At 38.1% G+C, this 19,635-nt stretch overlaps 1 protein-coding gene across 1 annotated transcript in view; it reads right to left on the bottom strand.

Moving 5' to 3' along the window:
• The window catches only part of MYO10 (myosin X), a 195,992-nt gene that overhangs the window by 156,257 nt on the left and 20,100 nt on the right, over positions 1-19,635 (bottom strand). The window contains exon 2 of the mRNA XM_018558447.1: positions 4,709-4,807. Within this exon, the coding sequence (XP_018413949.1) occupies positions 4,709-4,807 (99 nt within the window). The remainder of the gene's footprint in view (positions 1-4,708; positions 4,808-19,635) is intronic.

Below are 19,635 nucleotides of genomic sequence, written 5' to 3'. Positions count from 1 at the left end.
ACTCACTTCGGCCAATGGCCGGCCGCTCGGCCAGCTTCGGCTTTCAGCACGGCTCAGCCGAGCTGATGCATATGCGTTCGGCTCGGCCGAGCCGCTCGGCCATGATCGGGAGCTGTACGGGCTATTGTGAATAGCCCGTACAGCACCCCTTCGGTTCTACTGAACCGAAGGAGTCCTGGGGCCGGAGCTAGCCAAAGAATCGGCCGAAGCTACGGCCAGATCCTTCGGCAGCTTCGTGAATAGACCCCATAGTGATTCACAGTGTCTTCTCTGAGGAGCACTAACTGGTATAAAAATGACCGAAGTGTAAACCCGACTTACCAAAAGTTAATAACTGTCTCAGCTTGCTTGCAGGCAGTGTAAACTATATTACCATTTTGGTGTATCGTATTGATTCCAGCCACTCGTAAGCTATATTTATAGTCAGAAATTTCAGTGTTTAAGTCTGTAGTCTGTCTATAAAAAGAACTCCTCTGCTGGCAAAATATTACTGAATGAAAGGCATTATTGTAGCAGAAAGTCAGGTAGAGTTATTTTGGCATATTCTGTAATATGGCTTTGATTTATAACAGCTGTGCTGCAGCTATTAGATGAGAAATTGTTCAGATTTACTAAAACAAGTAGTCATTTCTCTAAATAGTATTAGTACAAATCGTGTGGGCCAAAATTCCCAGGCTATGTAATTACAAACATGAACAATTTTCTATAATTAAGATAATTTGCATTTAGTGTTAAAGGAATTAAACCAGGGCTGGTGAAATACTGGCCAAGAACGAAGTCAGGAAGAGGGCAAAGAGCAAATATTTTGATCAAGAAGTACAGACGTAAAATTAATTTATAAACCTTTCTATACATTTCTGTTGTGAACATTACACATATATATATTTCCATGCACATGGTGCAATAACTTTATTGCATTCATTACCTTGGTGTGAATTTCCTTTTAATTTTACAAATATCTAAAGTTAACCAGGAACAGAAAGCTGTGTCCCCCAAGAGTGATGGGTGTAGAGACATCTGCCATCCTTAAGGGCTTGTTCACACCAAATGCAGACCAGATCTGCATGAGTTTCTGCACACGCAGTGCATTGTGTTTTGCCACGTTTTTTGATGCATTTTGAAGCGTTAAGGGCCGTTTTAAGTTTAAAATGGGCTTTCAGTGCGTTCCAGTGCGTTTGCATGCGTTTTTGATGAGTTTGCATGCGTTCCAGAGCAGGAAAAATAGGGCTTGTTGCAGATTTTTAACTGCTCTGGAACTGAACGCTGCAGTGTGAACTAGAGCCACAAATAGCATGAACTAGCCATTAATAACCTGCACACTGCCATGTCTTCTTAACATTCCAAAAGAAGGGTAAAGCACATGCTAACTAAACCCTTCACTCCCTTTCCTTAACACAAAAGGGAACATTAGTGTCAGGTCATAGATGCTAATTACCTAATTACTTTGGGGACATTATTATTTTGGCCTTGTCTTTGGGATTATTGGCCTGCTGAACCAAACATGAAACTCAAGCTTGTTTTTCTTTCTTTGGCAGACTGAAACAGGCTCTTACCACGTTTCCTGTATTTTGCACCACAATCCAATGGACAATTCCTGCTGATGAAAAATAGCCAAAAGCATGAAGCCGATGAGTGACATCACCATATGTCACTCTAGGTGTGGTAGTTTCTGAGATAATGTTAAAACCATACCTATAGCTTTCCACTTTGGCCAGAAAACTCTGCCTTGGTCTCATCCGACCAAAGAACCCATTACCCATATTGCAGATGTGTCACTCCCATGTTTTTTAACAAAATGTAGATGAGTTTTCATATAGTTATTTTTTGAGTGCCGACATAAATTGTGCCGTTCTCCTACATAGGTAAGCTCTGAATTTGGTTGGTAGGTGCACTTTAAAAACAGAATAAATATTTTTGTTTAACATTGCAGGAAATCAGGTTATTGAAAGTGGCTGTGGTTTATGGACAGCAATCTAGTATAGCCCCCTATTATTCTAACATCACAAAATTCCCCAAAGGACCCATCAATATACAAGGTACAAGTTCAAGAGTGTCTGGAGTGGTCACTTTGTATTACAACAGTGCCTCATGAAGCTTTATAAAATTAGCTTTTTTTGAGCATTCATAGTCTTGTGCCTACCTTCTGAAGAGTTGCAGCTGCAGAGAGGTTGCATGAGGATATCTTAATACATGGATGGCATAATGCATCCGTATTACACATATTTATGAAAGGACATGCCTTTCCAGCTATAAAAATGAAGCAGACCGTGAAAGGAATAAGTAAATATGTGCAAGCAGCTCTACAATTGCTGCTAAACACTCTATAGGGCTATGTAATGACATGTATTGATACATTTACAAAGAGAAGACACGTCCAGCAACACTTTTTGTACACGATAGCCCTGAAATCTACAAGACTAAGCATGCTCATTACTAATCACTCAACAGTTTTGTAGACATGGTTGTACAGCTCAGTCAGTGTAACAAAAAATTATAACAAGTAGTATTTACAGATTATTTTTACAATATATCTGATGACTTGCCTTGGCCTCTGCAGGTAAGAAGCCAAAAAATTACAGAACCTAGAATTACTTTTGCATAGTAAAAAATATTTTGTTCTCTCAGCCATACGCATAATATTCTAGAGCTTCCTAACAGAACAAATGCACTTTAAATTGACTTTACATTATTGATTTTAATCACACGAATATGTATATACACACACATAATGCAATTCAGAAGCTAGCATGATTTTTTTGAAAGAGCCAACCCCATTGACACCAACTAGAGAAAACTTTGAAAGTGAGGCTCCATTCATACATAGGGGTCTATTCACAAAAGGGTGAAGAGTTTGGGGAAGGCGGGAGAAGTGAACAATCTAGGCTAAAATAGCTGATTTGGAAAAATTCTCCAATTTAGCTCACTTTCCAGTTCAGCTATGTTGTCCTAGATTGTTCACTTCTCCTGCCTTCTCCAAACTCTTCACTCTTTAGTGAATAGTGTTTGCGTGCAGCATGAAAATGCACAAATTTTAACATACTCACGGATTCCGCGCGTTTGCGGCTCTCTGCCCAGAATATCATGTTTGGATTTTTTTGCGCAAAGTTCAAGAATGTCATCAGCACACCAAGGGTGCACACAGTAACAGCCGTGACAGCGGCACGCGCCCTTTTCAACCACATGCCGGCATCTGTAAGTAATTTTGAATCTTATGGCGGGAATGTTATTCCAGGATGTTTTCAGGTGTAGAAGTTTCCGTCCTTTTGAATATACCTATAATATTTGAATATACCTATAAAAAGGGTATTGTTGGTGTACTTGGTGTCATTCTGAGCCTGATGAAGGGGACCCTGCACGGCCCCTAAAGCGCTTGCATTTGCATGGAAATATCTTGTCATTAAATGGACTGATTTCACTTTAAACTTGGTGTGCTGGTAACATTCTTGAACACTGTGTATGTTTTACGGTGCCATCCATAGTCATTGCAAGCACCCACCTGGACTCTACAGGTTACACTTTAAATTGGTAAGGAGTGCAGCGAGACGCATTTGTACTTTGCTTGGACTTTTTTGTGCGATGCGTTTTCGAACCAAGCGGATGTCACGCAAGATACATTGGAATGTTTATTTTTTATGTTTAGCATGTTTCAGCTGATGTGTGAATGGAGCTTTAGGCACCAGCTGTAAGTTTTAAAAAGCATCGGCGACCTGGCTCCTGGGATTTATTCAGCTCATAATGTATAGTATATACACCAACCCATTGCCTATACCCTATACTGAATGCTCAACTTTTCTGTGCAGAACTGCAGAATCATAACAATACTAATCGGTGTAGTGAAAGTCACAATAGCGCAGCTTCCTATTTACCCTTTAGAGCTCGGTTTATGTTGCCGAGTTCCAGCTCAGATGTGGCCAGTATGTAAGAGGTATATAATGTTAAAAAGTGCATTTATGTTCAAATCTCTTAATGTAAATGTCAGTCCCATTATTGTACATATCACAGCTAGTGACAATCTTACTGTCTGTGCCTGTAGATAAATGACAATCATTTACTATGCATGTTACTATGCACACTTTGAATGTCAAAGAAAGCATATGCCACACTGAACATGGGTGTGCGCTTATGATCAATATGAATGAACATTTAGAATGGGTATCATTTTTCTTGTTGTGGAGAAAATATGATGCAACAAGAAAACCCTTTGGAATGCGTAAAATTAAATTTTAATTTCTAATTTGCATATAGGGGTGATAAGTAGTGGGCTTCATTTACTTAAGGAGCAGAGATTGTTCACTTTGCAAGGTGGATATTGACTTGTCTTAGTAAAAGAGGTGAAGCTGCTTTCACATCAATTATCCAGCCAAACCTTATTCACTAAGCTAAGTGAACACTGTTTACAACCCAATAACTACACCAGCAAATTATGTGAATCCATACAAATATGCTACAATTACTGTACATGCTTATTCAGTAGGACAATACAAAGTGAAGTACCCCATGCCAATCAGATTTAAATTTCCTAAAGTCATCTGACTGAAATAGGAATCCAGGATAGGTTAAATATGTTACAATATTTTGCCTATATGTATAAGTGCATTAGTATTGCCTTATTGGTGTATTAATTGGCAAATATTATAGCCTTTCCCTTATCCAAAGTGTGTGCGGTTTGCCATCATTAGGAACTATGTAGATAGGATTAGGTTCTTACCTGATTATAATATGTTTTAAATACAATAACACCCCCAGCACAGGACTGGACATAACTTGGGTAGTGCTGGCCATTTTCTCGCAACCAGACTTGTGTTCCCTGCAGAAAAAAGACAGAATTTAATTAGCTTATGAAATTATACAAAACTGAATAAACAAATATTTAGTTACAATATGCCAAGACACTAAACAAACAAAAACGGATGTTCTTTTCATCAGATTACAAGATAAGGAACATTTTCATAAATAATTGTCTGGTTCCAACGCATTTTTCCCATGAGGGTCAGTAACCCTAAAAGCAAATACTATGCAAAAAATGTTGTGGATTTGCCATTTTTAAATGCCAAATTAAAATGCAAATCCATGGTACAAAAGAGACAGTATTAAAGACGATAAGGTAAATTATAGCCACAAAGAGGTGGTTTCCCACATGGTTCAAAATTAACCAACTATTGGCAAAACCAATCTTCACTTCCGGTAAACTTAGATGAAAGAGGAAAGAACCTTATCTTTTATATGGCAGCATTGCCTCTTGCTGTAATGGTGCCTTGGAGAAAGGCACCATAACGTACTACACCGATCAATGATAGTTTTATCAAACCACCATGGAGATGAACAAAGGCAAACAAGTGCTGTCCTGATAGATACAGTAGAGAAAAAAGCATAGACATGAAGGGAGAGGAAGTGTGTTATTGCCATGGTCACCAGATGAATATAAAGAAAAAAAAGCCTAAAAAAAAGAAGTGAATGCAGCCACCACATCTAAGGAGTGGGAAACTGAATTATATAAAATTTTTGTTTTTAGGTTCAAATGCACTTTAACACAACAGTTTTTTTTGGTCCCCGTAAAATATTTTTTTTAGTTTTATTACCTCTTGATCCTGCCTGGGAAACCCATGGATTACAAACTGCCTAATGGTGAGTTTCAACCTGGCCTCCCTCCTATTCTGAATCCTAGACTTTTTGAAACATTTGTCTCCTCCTGGTCCTGCTCAGCTTACCCACTCGCTGCCCTCCTTTTTTTCCTTCTGTTTTGTTTCTTCTTCTTCCTTGCTTCTCATCCATCTCTTATCCCTAAGGGGTGGCATGGTATTCTCCTAGCCAACCCAACATTACTGGAAAAAACTATTTACATAACCGAAACTAGTCCTGTAACCAAAATAGGCCATTTGGATCTCTTATTTCTGAACACAGTTACAACAGTTAAAAGTGTGGATTGTTACAAATGTCCCTATAGAAACAAGAATTCCAAATCTTCAAAAATCCGAACAATATACGTCACCAACTGAGACTTGATTTTACTAATGACTTTGTGCATTTTAACTTGCACAACATTTTCAATACAAATTCAATACAAATACAAAATTTTCAATACAAATTGACTGAAAGGATTAAGTGATGCTTGCAGGATTTAAAGTGATATTAAAGCTTATTTGATCGGGTTAAGACATACATTGTATGGCACTACTTCTTTTATAAAAATGTCCCTTTGCTTCAGCTTATGCTGGTCTCCTTTGCACTGGCCCCACATTAGGTTTTTAGGGTGGTTCTTTTCCTTTGCAGGATACTATGGAGCCCTACTGGAACTACCCTTATGTGTACACTCCCAGAGAGGAGTACAGGGCACATAGGCAGGCAATGTCCTCACATCAACATTACATTTTTAAAAGCCGGGCACACATACGTGATGGCGCTATGCATGATGTTGATGGTGCTATGCATGATGAATGTAAACTTATGAATGGTACTATGCTTATTAGTGTGCACTCCATGGCAGGAAGTTTGGCAAAACAGTGCACAGAAACGGGGAGGATGAGGGATTGCAATATCAAAAAAAATCAGGCTTTAGTACTACTTTAAAACTTTTTACACATGCCCCATATAAGACCATCAGATGATTGTAGAAATAGGTGCACTGTGTTGTTATCAGTGGAATGCCTTTCTCAACTGATGGTAAAATCCAGTATTAAAATCCAGTATTAGATGTCTACACACGTAAGATATTTGTTGTCTGATGTCAGCTTATGCAGAGCAAGAGTACGACACCACCTTTGAACTTATTAGAATTCCACCCAAAAATTAAATAGGGTGAAGCTGTGTTCACTTTAATTATTCCACCTTGCACACAATTGGGTATTCCATGTTAACGTAGCAGCTGCTTGATTTTCCATCTAACATTAATTTACCATATAAAGTGCCTGGTCAGCCCGTCAAGAGAGGAATACATGGGCAGCACTACTGACTTTCTTTTAAAATTGCTAGTTGTCTGGCACTAGGTGGAATAAGATTCTGTCTGTGAACAGTGAATGTAAAAATTGTTAAAAGGAACTATAAAGATATCTTGAAATTCGGGTTAGCAAATTACAATGGCTGATGGTAAACTGATGTTCAATTTACATATAAAATATTATAAACAACACCAATCTTTTTTTTCCTCCTTTTGGCATCACCACTTCCATTAGAAAGCTTTGTTGTGCTGCACAGTTGTACATGGGAAAACATGTACAATGTGATTACACATACAGTATTTGTGTTGCTATTATTAAACACACTACCAAACAATGGAGAAGCAACTCTTTCACTTTTAATGACGTAGGTCATATTGTCAACATGCTGTTACATGATACGTCAGTATTCATGGAAAATAACTAGTCTGATTAACTATTGATATATTTTATGTTCCATTTGTAATGGCTGTCAACAACTTTCTATTGCAATTTGCAAATGAACAAAGCTAGTGGCAAAAGAGGATATCTCAATGTCAGTATTATATTTAGAAAAACATCCAAATATGTCAACTGTATGCATTCTGTACCTGCAGGAGTATAGTGAATTAGTTGTTAGAATTTATTTGTGAAAGGCTAAGTTCATGTTTCTGACCATGTTTCATGTTACATCTCCCCCCACCCTTACCTGAATCACAGGGTTTTCCCCCCCACAGGCTGTTACATTTGTTTGAAATCGGCGCGGCTATGTGGTCGGGCCCTTTGAAAGGATCTATGAAAGGAGAAACTACAAGTCCCATCAGCCACTGGGGCAGAGGGACTTGTAATTTCAATGGAATACAAGTGCAGTGACATCACCGCACTTGTACTCCATTGACACTTCCTCCTGCCCACCTCAGTACACTCTCCTGGAGCCAGAGCACTGCACCCGCAATCTATCGCCGTTGCAATACTCCTATGCAAAGAAATAATAAATGCACATTTTTTTCTTTTATGAAGAAGTGTGCATTTATTATTTTTAAGCAAAAGCTGAATTACTGTTTAACAGTTGCATTAGACTGTTACAATATTTGGGGGGCAGGGTATGGTGCACCTGTATCAATATCTTCTGTAAACAATATACATGTACAATAAAAAAATTACCTTTTGTAATATAGAGCTGTATATTATTATCATTATAATATTATACAGGATTTATATAGCGCCAACAGTTTGCGCAGCGGTTTAATAAACAGACATTTTTATTTCGTCATTTGCACCTTTGCTGGGCTCTTGTGTAAAAATAAACCAGTTTAATATTAATTGCATATACCAATTTCAGTTATGTTTGTAGCACAACATTCAATCAGATTGTGACTAAGCAGCACAGACAAGTTAGGTTTAATAGCACTTCTTTGAAACCCAAACTATACAAGCAAAGTAGGATTATCTCAGCTCAAAAACCAGGAGGCTGAAAAAGTAAAGAAATAGAGACTGTCCACTTAGCAGAGTGAATGTTTACTAAGCTTACTAAATATGGTGTCCACTTCAATCACTTTATTCCATGCAAATAAAAGTCCAGTATTCCTAAATTTCCCTTGCTTATGAATGAATATTGGTTAAGTGAATAGTCTCTACTCTTTTAGTAAACCAATCACAATGTATCATCAGCCCTTGTATGTTTTTAAAGAACTTGCATCCAATATGGCAGCTTAGCTGCCCCATATCTATTAAAGCTGAAGTGCAGGAAAACAGCTAATTGCACTAAATAAATACATATAGTGGAGTTGCTTTACCTTCCAAAAGATTTGTATTTCCATTCATCTAGTCCTGACATTTGGACAACCCTGCCAGGTGGACAACACCACTTACAGTTAAACAGTAACTAAACTGAAGTGTGCTGGTTGTACACAGAAAACAACATCAAAAATCTAGGGGAAATGGGAAGATTTTTTTTTGTGTGTGGAAAAGAGTTTGCATGTCCCTTTTATTTTCATAGTTTAGTTCCCCTAATAGGAATACAGAGGTGCCGTCTCTCCAGTCAACAGCCTGCCACTGGATGGTGAAAGAGCAGAAGGAGATTGATGAGGCCGAGGTTGGCCCTCTGCTCTCTCCGTTTATTAGCATATTCCTTGTCAATAAATCTGCATGTAGCATACCTGATTGGTCCCCAGGTTTGCCCCTTTCTCTCCCAGTCTGATTGCTGCTGTATGTTTGCAAGAGACACGGCTATGTGTCCATTAAGTCCAATTCAGGTGCTTAGACTAATCGCATTTTTTCTTTGTTTTTCTTGTTACTGGTACAATCTGTTTTTCTTTTGGTATACTAGTATTTTATTTGTACTACAAAATGTAAAAAAATATATAAAAAAAGATCATGTATTAAAAATGTGGTGATTTATTAATAAATACATAGCTGTTGTGTATTTTACTTCTGCCTGGAGTTAATATTTAACCTTTAATAGGCTATTATAAATAATACAACTGAACTGCATGCATCAAGCAATAAAACTGATAAGTAGTAAATCAACTATGATATAAGATCATTTATACGATTAAAGGAGAACTATGGGGTCAGTGTTTTTCCCCATAGTTCTCCAGATTCATCAGTCAAAATGTTTGATTCCGATCATTAAAAAACTTAGGGCTTTAGACTGCCAACACAAAACTTAAGAAGAAACAGCCTTAAAGAGAATAATACAATTGACGCTTGCAGCTGCCTCTTGGGTTTGGAATATTTAGTTATTAGTGGACAGCTGCACTTCTACATGACTTGGCAATCTTCGGGCCAGTCTACCAACTGCTTCAATAATATTTATCTTAGAGGATAATTTTAAACATAACAAATCTACATGAAACATAACTTATTATAAGCTATCACTTCTAAAGATATGATCACAGCATTTATCAATTTGATTCTGCCAGCTACTTCAACTAATGCCACTACGGAAAATAAAAATTAGGTAACAATCGCTATGGGACTAAGAAAGAAACTGGCTGACACGGGACTCTTCCGGGGTTTTTGAACCAAAGATAATGGTAAACATGCTTTGTGTACTTAAGGCCTCATTGTACATCGGTGTATGACTACATGGGTCTTGCTGGAAGTTTCTAGGACACTAGACAGCTCTTGCTGGAGTGGGACTCATTTGCCCTAGAGATGCAACTGGTAGTTGGGATCATTGGCCCATGAAGGACATACAGAGAGAATTGCATTGAGCATGTGGTCAGTGAAAAAGATCTCGGAATGCTGGATATTTTTCTGAGTTGTCTTTGATGTTTCCTTTTACTATAAGAAAGTGGAAGAGTCTTTCAATGAGTACTTTCAAAATGAAATATTGCATTAGTGTGTGTTACTCCAGGGGCCCCTTCACACTTGTGTTGAACATGTCCATTTATTTTCAGTAAGCCCTCATTGTGTACTGGCTGGCCAAAAAACAACAACCTATTTTTTTCCCAGCACTAAGAGATGGGTATTGACCATGAGAGGTGTATTGACCATGAATGTGCATTGAGGTGCCATTTAAAGTTAATAGCAATGCATAGCAAAAGGCATGCATGCCATGTTGTTGTACCATGCATCAACATGCACAATGCATAGACAAAAGTGTAAAGGGGCCATCATAACCATTATGGCATTACTTTGAGTAAAGTAAAGTTTAAAGTCAACTTTAACTTAAAATGTTCTATTGTCTATGTTTTGCTATTAAAATATCACCTAGGACCCTTTTACCCGGGTGGTCCGATCGGTTCTATGGCAAGTCTATGGGCAGCCGTGTGTAAATGGAGAAGCGTCCGTTTACACCCGGTTACCCCCACCTCTGTGCGGGTCCAGAAAAACAAACGGAAGAGTGTTCCATTTCGATGGACCGGACCGTGCCGTCAAAGGGTAATATAATGTAAACAGACACATGTCCATTTACATCAGATTCCCCATAGACTGACCTGGGGACCGGTAAATGCAGCCTTTAATGTATGGACACGGATGTCACAGTGGTGACATGCGCTCCATACTGCTCTGTTCAGGAGACGATCCATGCGTGTATCCCCTCCTGATCAGCCCATGTGAAAGCGGCCTTAGACTAGATTTATTAGCAACAAACAAGGCTATTCAAACACATATACTTTCCCTTCAGAGTTACTAACTGCTTTAAAGCAATAATAAAGGGCATAACAAGGTTAGATCATGACAAAGTGCAAAAAAAGTTTAGCAATTTTAGCACCTGAATGTTAAAGTTCTCACATATAGTATGTAGATGATACATTTGTGTCCATGTCTGGTCTTTCAGCTGGAATGTTTCCTAAAAACTGATAATTTGCAGGTCCAGTATGCGTTGGAAGTGTAGACAACATTATAATTTCACCAGCCTAACAAGAATTTACCAATACCACAAGTGTGTTGTTACAGTTAAGAAGTGAAGTGCATGTAAAATAGGGGTAACCTATTAAAGTTGATTGATTAAAAACTGAAGATGCTGCCCATTGCAACCAATCACATCATTACTTCATTTGTATTTTACATTTAGAAAAATAATGGCTGAAACAAACAGATAACTAATCTCCATTGGTACTCACTATAGAACATTAACCAGAGTACCACACAAAAACCTTGGACAAAAACAACAAACTTGTTAACATGAAAGAACCTTTTTATATAACTCCTAAAAGTACAATGTACTGTAGAGATAAATAAACAAGATGTGTTTCTTTTGTTCATAAACTTAGGCTGGCCATATACCTATAACATTTCTTAAACAATCTAAATTTTAAATCTAATAGATACCTCCATCCATGCTAACCAGCATGGATGGAGAAATCTCTCACTGTGGGTATTTTGACAGTCAGCCATGCCCGCTGTCAAAATACCAGAACTGCAGGTGCAGGTGCAGTTTGGCCAACAATCTTCCACTCAGCTCCTTCGATTTTTCAACTTGACTGATGTTGGGCAGGAGGTAGCGGACAGGGCCACCCAACGAGCAAATTGCAACCGGTTCATCAAGAAGGTTGCTTGATCCAAATCAAGAAAATTCAGGAAGTTTAATGCACAGTCTAATTTTTACAGATTAGCTCCAGAATTTAATCTGCTCTATAACTGGTATGCTTCTGGACATATACAGTGATTGCAGACACTTTAAAGTGTATTTCCACTTTTGCAGTTAAATTGGAACAAAACCTAAAATCTTATTTAGCTTTCATCTTGTATGTAATCTTAAGGAGGGTACTAGGGAGTTATGTTAACCACAATTAACCCTGTCTGTACTGTGCTGGTAGATCTCTACTATAAATTGTACCTACTGTAGATGTGCAGGACTGTCTGTCCTAGTAAAGGGATACAGATCTCAAGGCGTGTGTGGTACATTTTATCATAACGCATTTAGGAAAACTGTTGCAAGTCTACATAACAAAAACTGTCCTCATGTAAATTGACAAATGCAAGCTATTTGAAACAACAGAAAGCATTAGAAAGGTAAGTATTTTTTTAAATGTATTTTAGGTATGTTGTGTGAGATGCTTTGAGGACCTATAGCCAAGTGATACACAAATAGGATACATTTTTATTTTGATAGTTAGGGTACTTGAATGCATTTTTAAGGTTTAACTCCTGAGTTTAGTGTCACTTTAACAAATACCTTCTCATGGGGAACAGTTACAGCATACTCTCAAGTGGAACCAAGGACCCTTCAGTTTGCTTCCACATTGACATCTTGACTAACAAATGCAGTAAAAAGGTCTTTGCAACTGCGGGAGCTCTGAAATACCCAAGGCTGGAGACAGGTGGCTGATTCTCCAAGTGGAAGGTAATATGCACTGAAAAGATAAGGTCTTAAACAATCCCTTTTGATTCTGAGGTAACGGCAACAGACTGTTGGCACTCTGAATGTGAGTCTGAAAGTGTCAAACAGATCACAGCCCAACCTTATCTGAGGCCTCAGGAAAGTCAGAGATAAACTCTTCAGGGGATGGCACCAGGTCACCCTTACAGCCTCTGCAGGCAGTATCCACAAGAAATTTGGTGAATTTGAACACAAATTCCTGAGTTGCAGTAGAGGCGTCTAGCACCAGGGTAGGATATTTAGCCACCCCCGACAGAGATAATGGCGACTCTAATGATGTAAACCCTATCACTACAGGATCACCGGATTCCTAGATAGCAGGCACTGTCTTGTCCCCGGAACCTTTACTAGAATAAGGGATTCCCCATTTCAGCCTGACTGTCCCTTATTTGTCTGTGAACAGACATGTTCCAACCACATGACAGAGCTGCAATTAGGCTCAAAGTACGAGGCAAGGTCTCAGGTACCCACAAATCTAGGCAGTCAGGTGCTAATGATGGCTGGACTGCTGGAAGTGTCCAGGTCTCTGTAGGCAGGCAGTAGGAACTGACCGGAGATTGTAGTTCCACATGGTGATTTTCAATAGAGGAGCACTAATGGGATGGTGCTTCCTCTACTCTGAATAACAGGAAAGAGACTGTGGAGCATGCAAGGAACACTCAGATATCAGAGGATGATATCAGGGATCAGTCTCTGAGCAATAACACTGTGTCTGTGTGGTAAAAACGGCAGTAGTGGGAAATCTGATAAGCAGTCAGCAGTGCCAATAGTGAGGCAGCTCCCAATGCTTTAGCCTGAAAGGCCTTACTCACAAATTAAATCTCCAAGGTCACAACTGGGGCTGTGCCATAGCTCTAGACCTGGAAAGCGCTCCTCATTCAAGCCTGAAAAGCCCCACATTGCAGAGCCCAGTGCACAAAGGTCACATTCCAGGCTAGCTTGGCAACATCCAAATAAATAAGGCTATCAACATTTGGTTAGATATTTCTCAGCAGAGCTGAGACAAAAAAGTCCATCCTCCTAGGACACTGAGGTATGTTGAATAGAGGAGGGGTTATATGGGGACTGCCTTATAATTTGTTTATTTGTCAATCCTCCAGTAAGCACAGTATAACCTGAAAATAACAGGGTTATTCACAAAAGGGTGAAGAGTTTGGAGAAGGCAAAAGAAGTGAACAATCAGGTAAGTGAGCTGAATTGGAGAATGTTTCCAAATCAGATATTTTGGCCTAGATTTTTCACTTCTCCTGCCTTCTCCAAAATCTTCATCCTTTTGAGAATACCCTGCAAATGTTTGTAAAAGATCACTGTATGAAAATACAGGGATGCACTGTACTGCTGAGGTTTTTTATTACCTTGTAATCTGATTCATAACATTGGCAAAAGCATACTTCAAGCACACAAGCTGTTACAGTCTAGCTGCCCAGAAGCCAGGTGTGACAAAGTGCTGATAAGCTTCCCAATGATGAGTAAGCTGTAAGTGACAGCAGGCTCAGCTCCTATTGCACAGTTTAGATTTGAATGAAAACATGTGTATTTGTACTAGTGTAGACTACTGAAGACAAGGAAACGATAAAACTGTTGCATAGCATACAGATAGTCTAACTGCAAAAGGGCAAATATTAAACCATTAAGCACATGCCTCCTTTTGCCAGTTAACAATTGTTATAACAATAATACAACCAGGTTTCCATTGATTTAAAAATATTATTTTTTTTGCTTTCAAGAAAAATATAATGTAACACATTTCTATAAAATTATGAATAAACATTTATGCTACCATGTTGGCAATAATACTAGGCAAATGAAGAGTAGCCTAGTAGCCCAGTAACTGAGTAGGGAGGTATATTTCAGTTCAGTCTTGTCCACTTTAAGTTACCTCGGCAGTCTAACCAAACAAAGCCAAGAGTAAAGTTCAATTGGTAATTTGAGAATTGTTAGATAAACATAGTGACTGAAGCCTTTTTTTTGTTTTCAGGTCATTGCTGTAATATAATCTGCTCATACGTGATCAGGTAAATCACAAGTATAATTAAAAGACAACACATAAGTATTTGTCTTTCTTGGGTTCTTCGGCTTTATCTGATTAACTTCGCTGGTGGTGCTGAATCCACATTCCGTTCTGCTTATTGATTTGAGTTAATTTGAATTGGTATTTTATATAGCATTACATACAAGACATACTATTTGTATTAAATTACATACACTAAAACGCAGTGTAAAAGTTTTTTGTATCAATGATCAGCCCTATGTATCCACATAAGAGACAAAAGTTGGAAAACCCAACTCCGAAGGATCGGCCGAAGCTACGGCCAGATCCTTCGGCAGCTTTGTGAATAGACCCCAGAGTCTCTTGGCACCAACATTCCATCCAGCCCAGTTAAAAAACTACATTAAACATTTTCTTTAAATTATTATGCAAGTAGAGTTGCAATATAAACAAATAAAACTATGGGACAGAAGCAGGCACAACAGCACTGTGCACAAAAGGCTAGAAAAAGATTGTCTATCTGGCCTTAGGTCTAGTGGCATCTAATATGTTGACTGTAAATATGTGTTCTTCCAATGATACCTATTATGGCAAGAGGTTCATGATGATCAAGCATATAAACAATGTGTACTGCCCACATGATCATATCATGAGAGAGGCTGGAAAACATATAAACACGTGTTTTTACCTGGATGTGTACCTACAATTTAAAGACCATAAAGGACTTGCAGTTTCATGACACTTTAAAGAAACCCACTGTAAAGAACTGCAGGTAAAAACATCAAATATTTTAAATGTTTACTGGAAGTATTTTTCTTTTCCATAAATGGTTTACTCATTAATTTGCAATATACCGTTTCAAGAAAAGTCAGCTCCCTAATACTGCCCCCTCCCTCCTTGCATGTCACAGCCCTCTCTGGGAGTGTCTAATTACTGTCACCCTCACCTACCTGGGGTGAAGGGGAATACTATAGTGTAACTTTGAGTTACCTTGGGCTGCTGACATGACATCCAAGATGGCTGCACTCAGCAGCAGTCTCAGGGCTTTTGGATGTCTACACAAGGAAATCTTTTATAGGTAAATAACATGCATAATATATGCACAAAATGCACATATAATCTTATGGGAAGATGGTTGTTGAAATGAATGAATGGTCTGGTGACAGGATCTATTTAAGTATTGGTATATTAGCCCCACTCAATATAATAGGGACAACAAAAACAAAACACTGAAAATATCTCATGCAAGCGTTTTGACATATAGCTGTACCAGAATTGTAGGTCAGATGGGGTGACAGAGGTCAAATGAAAGACAACAAATGCTAAAGCAGCATTAAAGCATTCATCAAGACTCCAACAGCAAACTGTGCTTTGCTTTGTTAGAAAAGCCTCAGGTGAAACTGCCTTTCACTAATACAAGTTCATAGGTTATTTCTAAACTATTTGGGATGAGTGTTTGGATAGAGAACTTGATTAACAAGTACTGCAGATCCTACCACTCATGTAATTTGACATTATAGTGATACTATATTTTACTTTAACAGCTGCAACTGCTTTCCTCCTTATATTACGTTACTTAAATCAGGTGGCACATGGAAATTCCTTATTTATTCTATACATAAAGCAAAGAAATGTTTTCCATAAAGGCATCAGAGAAATAGATGGCTTATATTAATCTTGCAGAATGTTCTTTAAAGACAACAAACACTGTGCTAAAAGGACCTTTCTTTTTCTATAGGTTTTTTGTAAATCTCTATGTTGTACTTGGCAGACTTCCACCAAAACTCCATCCAATGACCCCTTGTTGTGCTCTCAATAAAGTCTTCTCAAAAAGAGATAAAGAAGGTATGACTATCAAACGATGTGTCTGAAACTTGGTTCATTCATATAAAGCAACAGGGAAATAAAAAAAAAGTCTTAAAAAAAGAGGAAGCCAACAACGTGACCAACAGAGAAGTCCGAGAGTCTCCTGCTGAAGGGCTATCTCCTATAAAATGTGTGGCTTTACCTGCAGTAATGCACATAGGACAGAGTATCTGGCTACTATTTTCTAGATATTTTATCCAATGTTAGGCCTAAGCAGGCTGATATTTTGTTTTGTGCTTTTACCAACTTGTGTTAATCAACTGTACTGCAAAAGCTATCTGTTATTTCCAAATGTACCACTGTGATGATTGCAGCTCATGGGATGACACCAGCAAAATATGTGAATTCATGTCAGGGATATCTGTCATGATGAGTTTGTCTGAAATGAAGCACACATACTGTATATATGTCAAGTCTGAGCTATCCTGATGAGTTTAGTGTCATACATGGGCACTGCTGGCAATCAGTGCAGTACACTGAAAGACAGGAAGGAAGTATAAACTTTGTCCCTTCCTCCATCCTTTCTGGTCAAAGACAGTAAAGAAAGAACCAACACTGGCAATCACACAAATGCATGTACCAGTGGGTAAACAGAAAAAAACCAGAAGTCAAAATCAGGAAACAAATCAAGCAAGTAAACTCCACAGCTACATCCCTTTAAACTAGAAAAAAAAGGCTTACAACTAATCTTAATTGACTTGGAAAACGGGCAAAATTCAGATACAAATTTGTGTATAATGTGCTTATATTTATTTGTATATACCCTAAGAATTTAAGAACAGCACTTTAAACAAGTATGTATGTTAAACTGAGATATATTTGGGGGGATTTAAAATTACATGCAGTTAGCACATTTACAGAAAATATATTGTATTATCTATTGGACAATTACAATATATGGCTCTGTTAGTACTCTCGGTCTTAGATTTATTTAAATGTATGTGAGCTGTAACTGACAAATACTGCATTTTCCATGTTTTACTTGTTTAAAAATATGAATATTTTAATGTTTTCATATAGAATAGAGGCATTAAATATATAATAATATATTTAAATATAATAGAGATTACAAAACATAACTAATGGCCAAACTGATGCAGCACCAAAAATAAACACTGATCTAGTCCTGAAGAGTACGTTTTACTGTGCTCAGATTTTATATCAAATATCCTATTAAGATGAGAGCAATATCATCCTCTACCTGGCACAATAGCAAATAGTACTTTATTTCTGAAACAGCAATTAAGGCTGGGTTCCCACCTAGGCAGTTTTCCGCGCTTTCGTACTCGCGAAAAACCGCTCAAGCAGGGAAATGCCATAATTTTCAATGTGTATGGTTCCCATCTGTGCAGTTTTCCGCGAGTACGAACGCGCGGGAAACCGCCCTACGCCCAAAGAAGTACATGAGAAAACGCCCATATTCAATCCGCCCAGGTGGGAACCCAGCCTAAGATAAAAAGGTCAACTTAACCCTAATACCCTATATAGATAGCATTATTCTGATGAACTGTACATTTAACTTATTTTGGTAAATAATTTACTAAACGGTGTAGTTAAATTACAGTGAGAGAGTCAGTTTTATACTTTCCATTTAAAAAAGGCGGTTAAAATTTTCAAACGTTTGAAAAGCATACACAGCTTAGGTGCTTCCCACAAGCATGAAATCCAACCAATCCCGTACTGGATGCTGACGTACAAGCTGCAACCTGGGTACAAAGGTTACCATGTAATATCGAAGCAACAGCAATGACATAAGGCATGGATTTGTCTTAGTCATGTGCAAAATGTTCACACGGGAAGAGAAAGTACTTTATCAAAGCAAACTGAAACTCAGAAAATACATAGTGACAAATGTACCTATACTTCATATTAAACTGGAAATGATCACAATGCTTCTCTTCTAATGAAAAAATATCACTGTCAGTCTTCATTAAATCACTAAAATACATCCTATCTTGTTAAAGTCTCATCCTGTGTTTCTAGGATTGTGCTTCTTAAAGTGCTCACATTTACATTTGAAATTCTGCAGGCGTGCCAGAAAAATAAGTCCATGACTTCAGCCTTAACACAAGGCTTTAAAGTGTATTTACACTTCTGCAGCCAGATAGGGATAACACCTAGCATTTCAAATGATGCTCGTAAATAGGGAGCACTCATTGGTTGGCGCAGTTACCTGACCACGCTGAACAATGAGAAACAGTTCTGACGGCGCTGACCAATTAGAAGAGCTTCTTAGGAAGAAGCAGTTCTTAGCGCTAGGTAGAATTTCAATGCAGCGTGTTTTTGCCCAGATATGCACTTTAATTATTTACAGACATTCTATGTTAGACAATGTATTAAAAAAATCGGAAAGACTGGAAAAAAAAGGAGCACTATAAGACTAGACACTCCTAGCTTCAATTTCAGGGGAATGATCTATAAAGAAATGCATGTTTGTGCAATGAGAGTATGAATGACTATATGACAGCCCATTGAAATAAAAAATGTCTGGGCCTCTACTGCTGTGATGATAATCCCATCTAATATCAAAAAATAAAGCAATGGGTGGAAAAACCAATAATATCACTATGTACGGCCTTGATTTAGTGCAAAATAGGTAACCAATAATGTCCCTACTGGACAGAATCCAATCGTCATTGGAAATTCTGCATCTCTGCGGTTTCTACGTTTTAACGACCTACTAATGTAAATAAAAATCTATATATGTCACATATCAGAGCCTTCACACAATAGTAACCATTCTTATCTTTCCTGAAGCTTTTCAGAAACTAATGACACCTACACAGTCATTTAAATATATATCTGATATCTGATTGTGCAAGTCACAAACACAAAATAAGATCACGCCACACCCTTCATATTTGATGACTGAGACAGCTACTACTTAGGAAAGAGCTCTACACAGAGCCATCAGCTACCTGAGGCTAAAATGATTTGCACTTGCCTACAATCATTCATTACTAATTGTCGTGTCACCAAATGTCAAAAAGTAAGAAGACTGCATGGTGATAACACCCCCCCCCCCTTCGAACAAC

The sequence above is a fragment of the Nanorana parkeri genome, unplaced genomic scaffold (genome assembly GCF_000935625.1).
Source record: "Nanorana parkeri isolate BGI_ZX_2015 unplaced genomic scaffold, ASM93562v1 scaffold340, whole genome shotgun sequence".
NCBI classification, from domain to species: domain Eukaryota; kingdom Metazoa; phylum Chordata; class Amphibia; order Anura; family Dicroglossidae; genus Nanorana; species Nanorana parkeri.
Note: the sequence above shows the minus strand (reverse complement) of the source record. Positions and strands in the feature narration are given on the sequence as shown.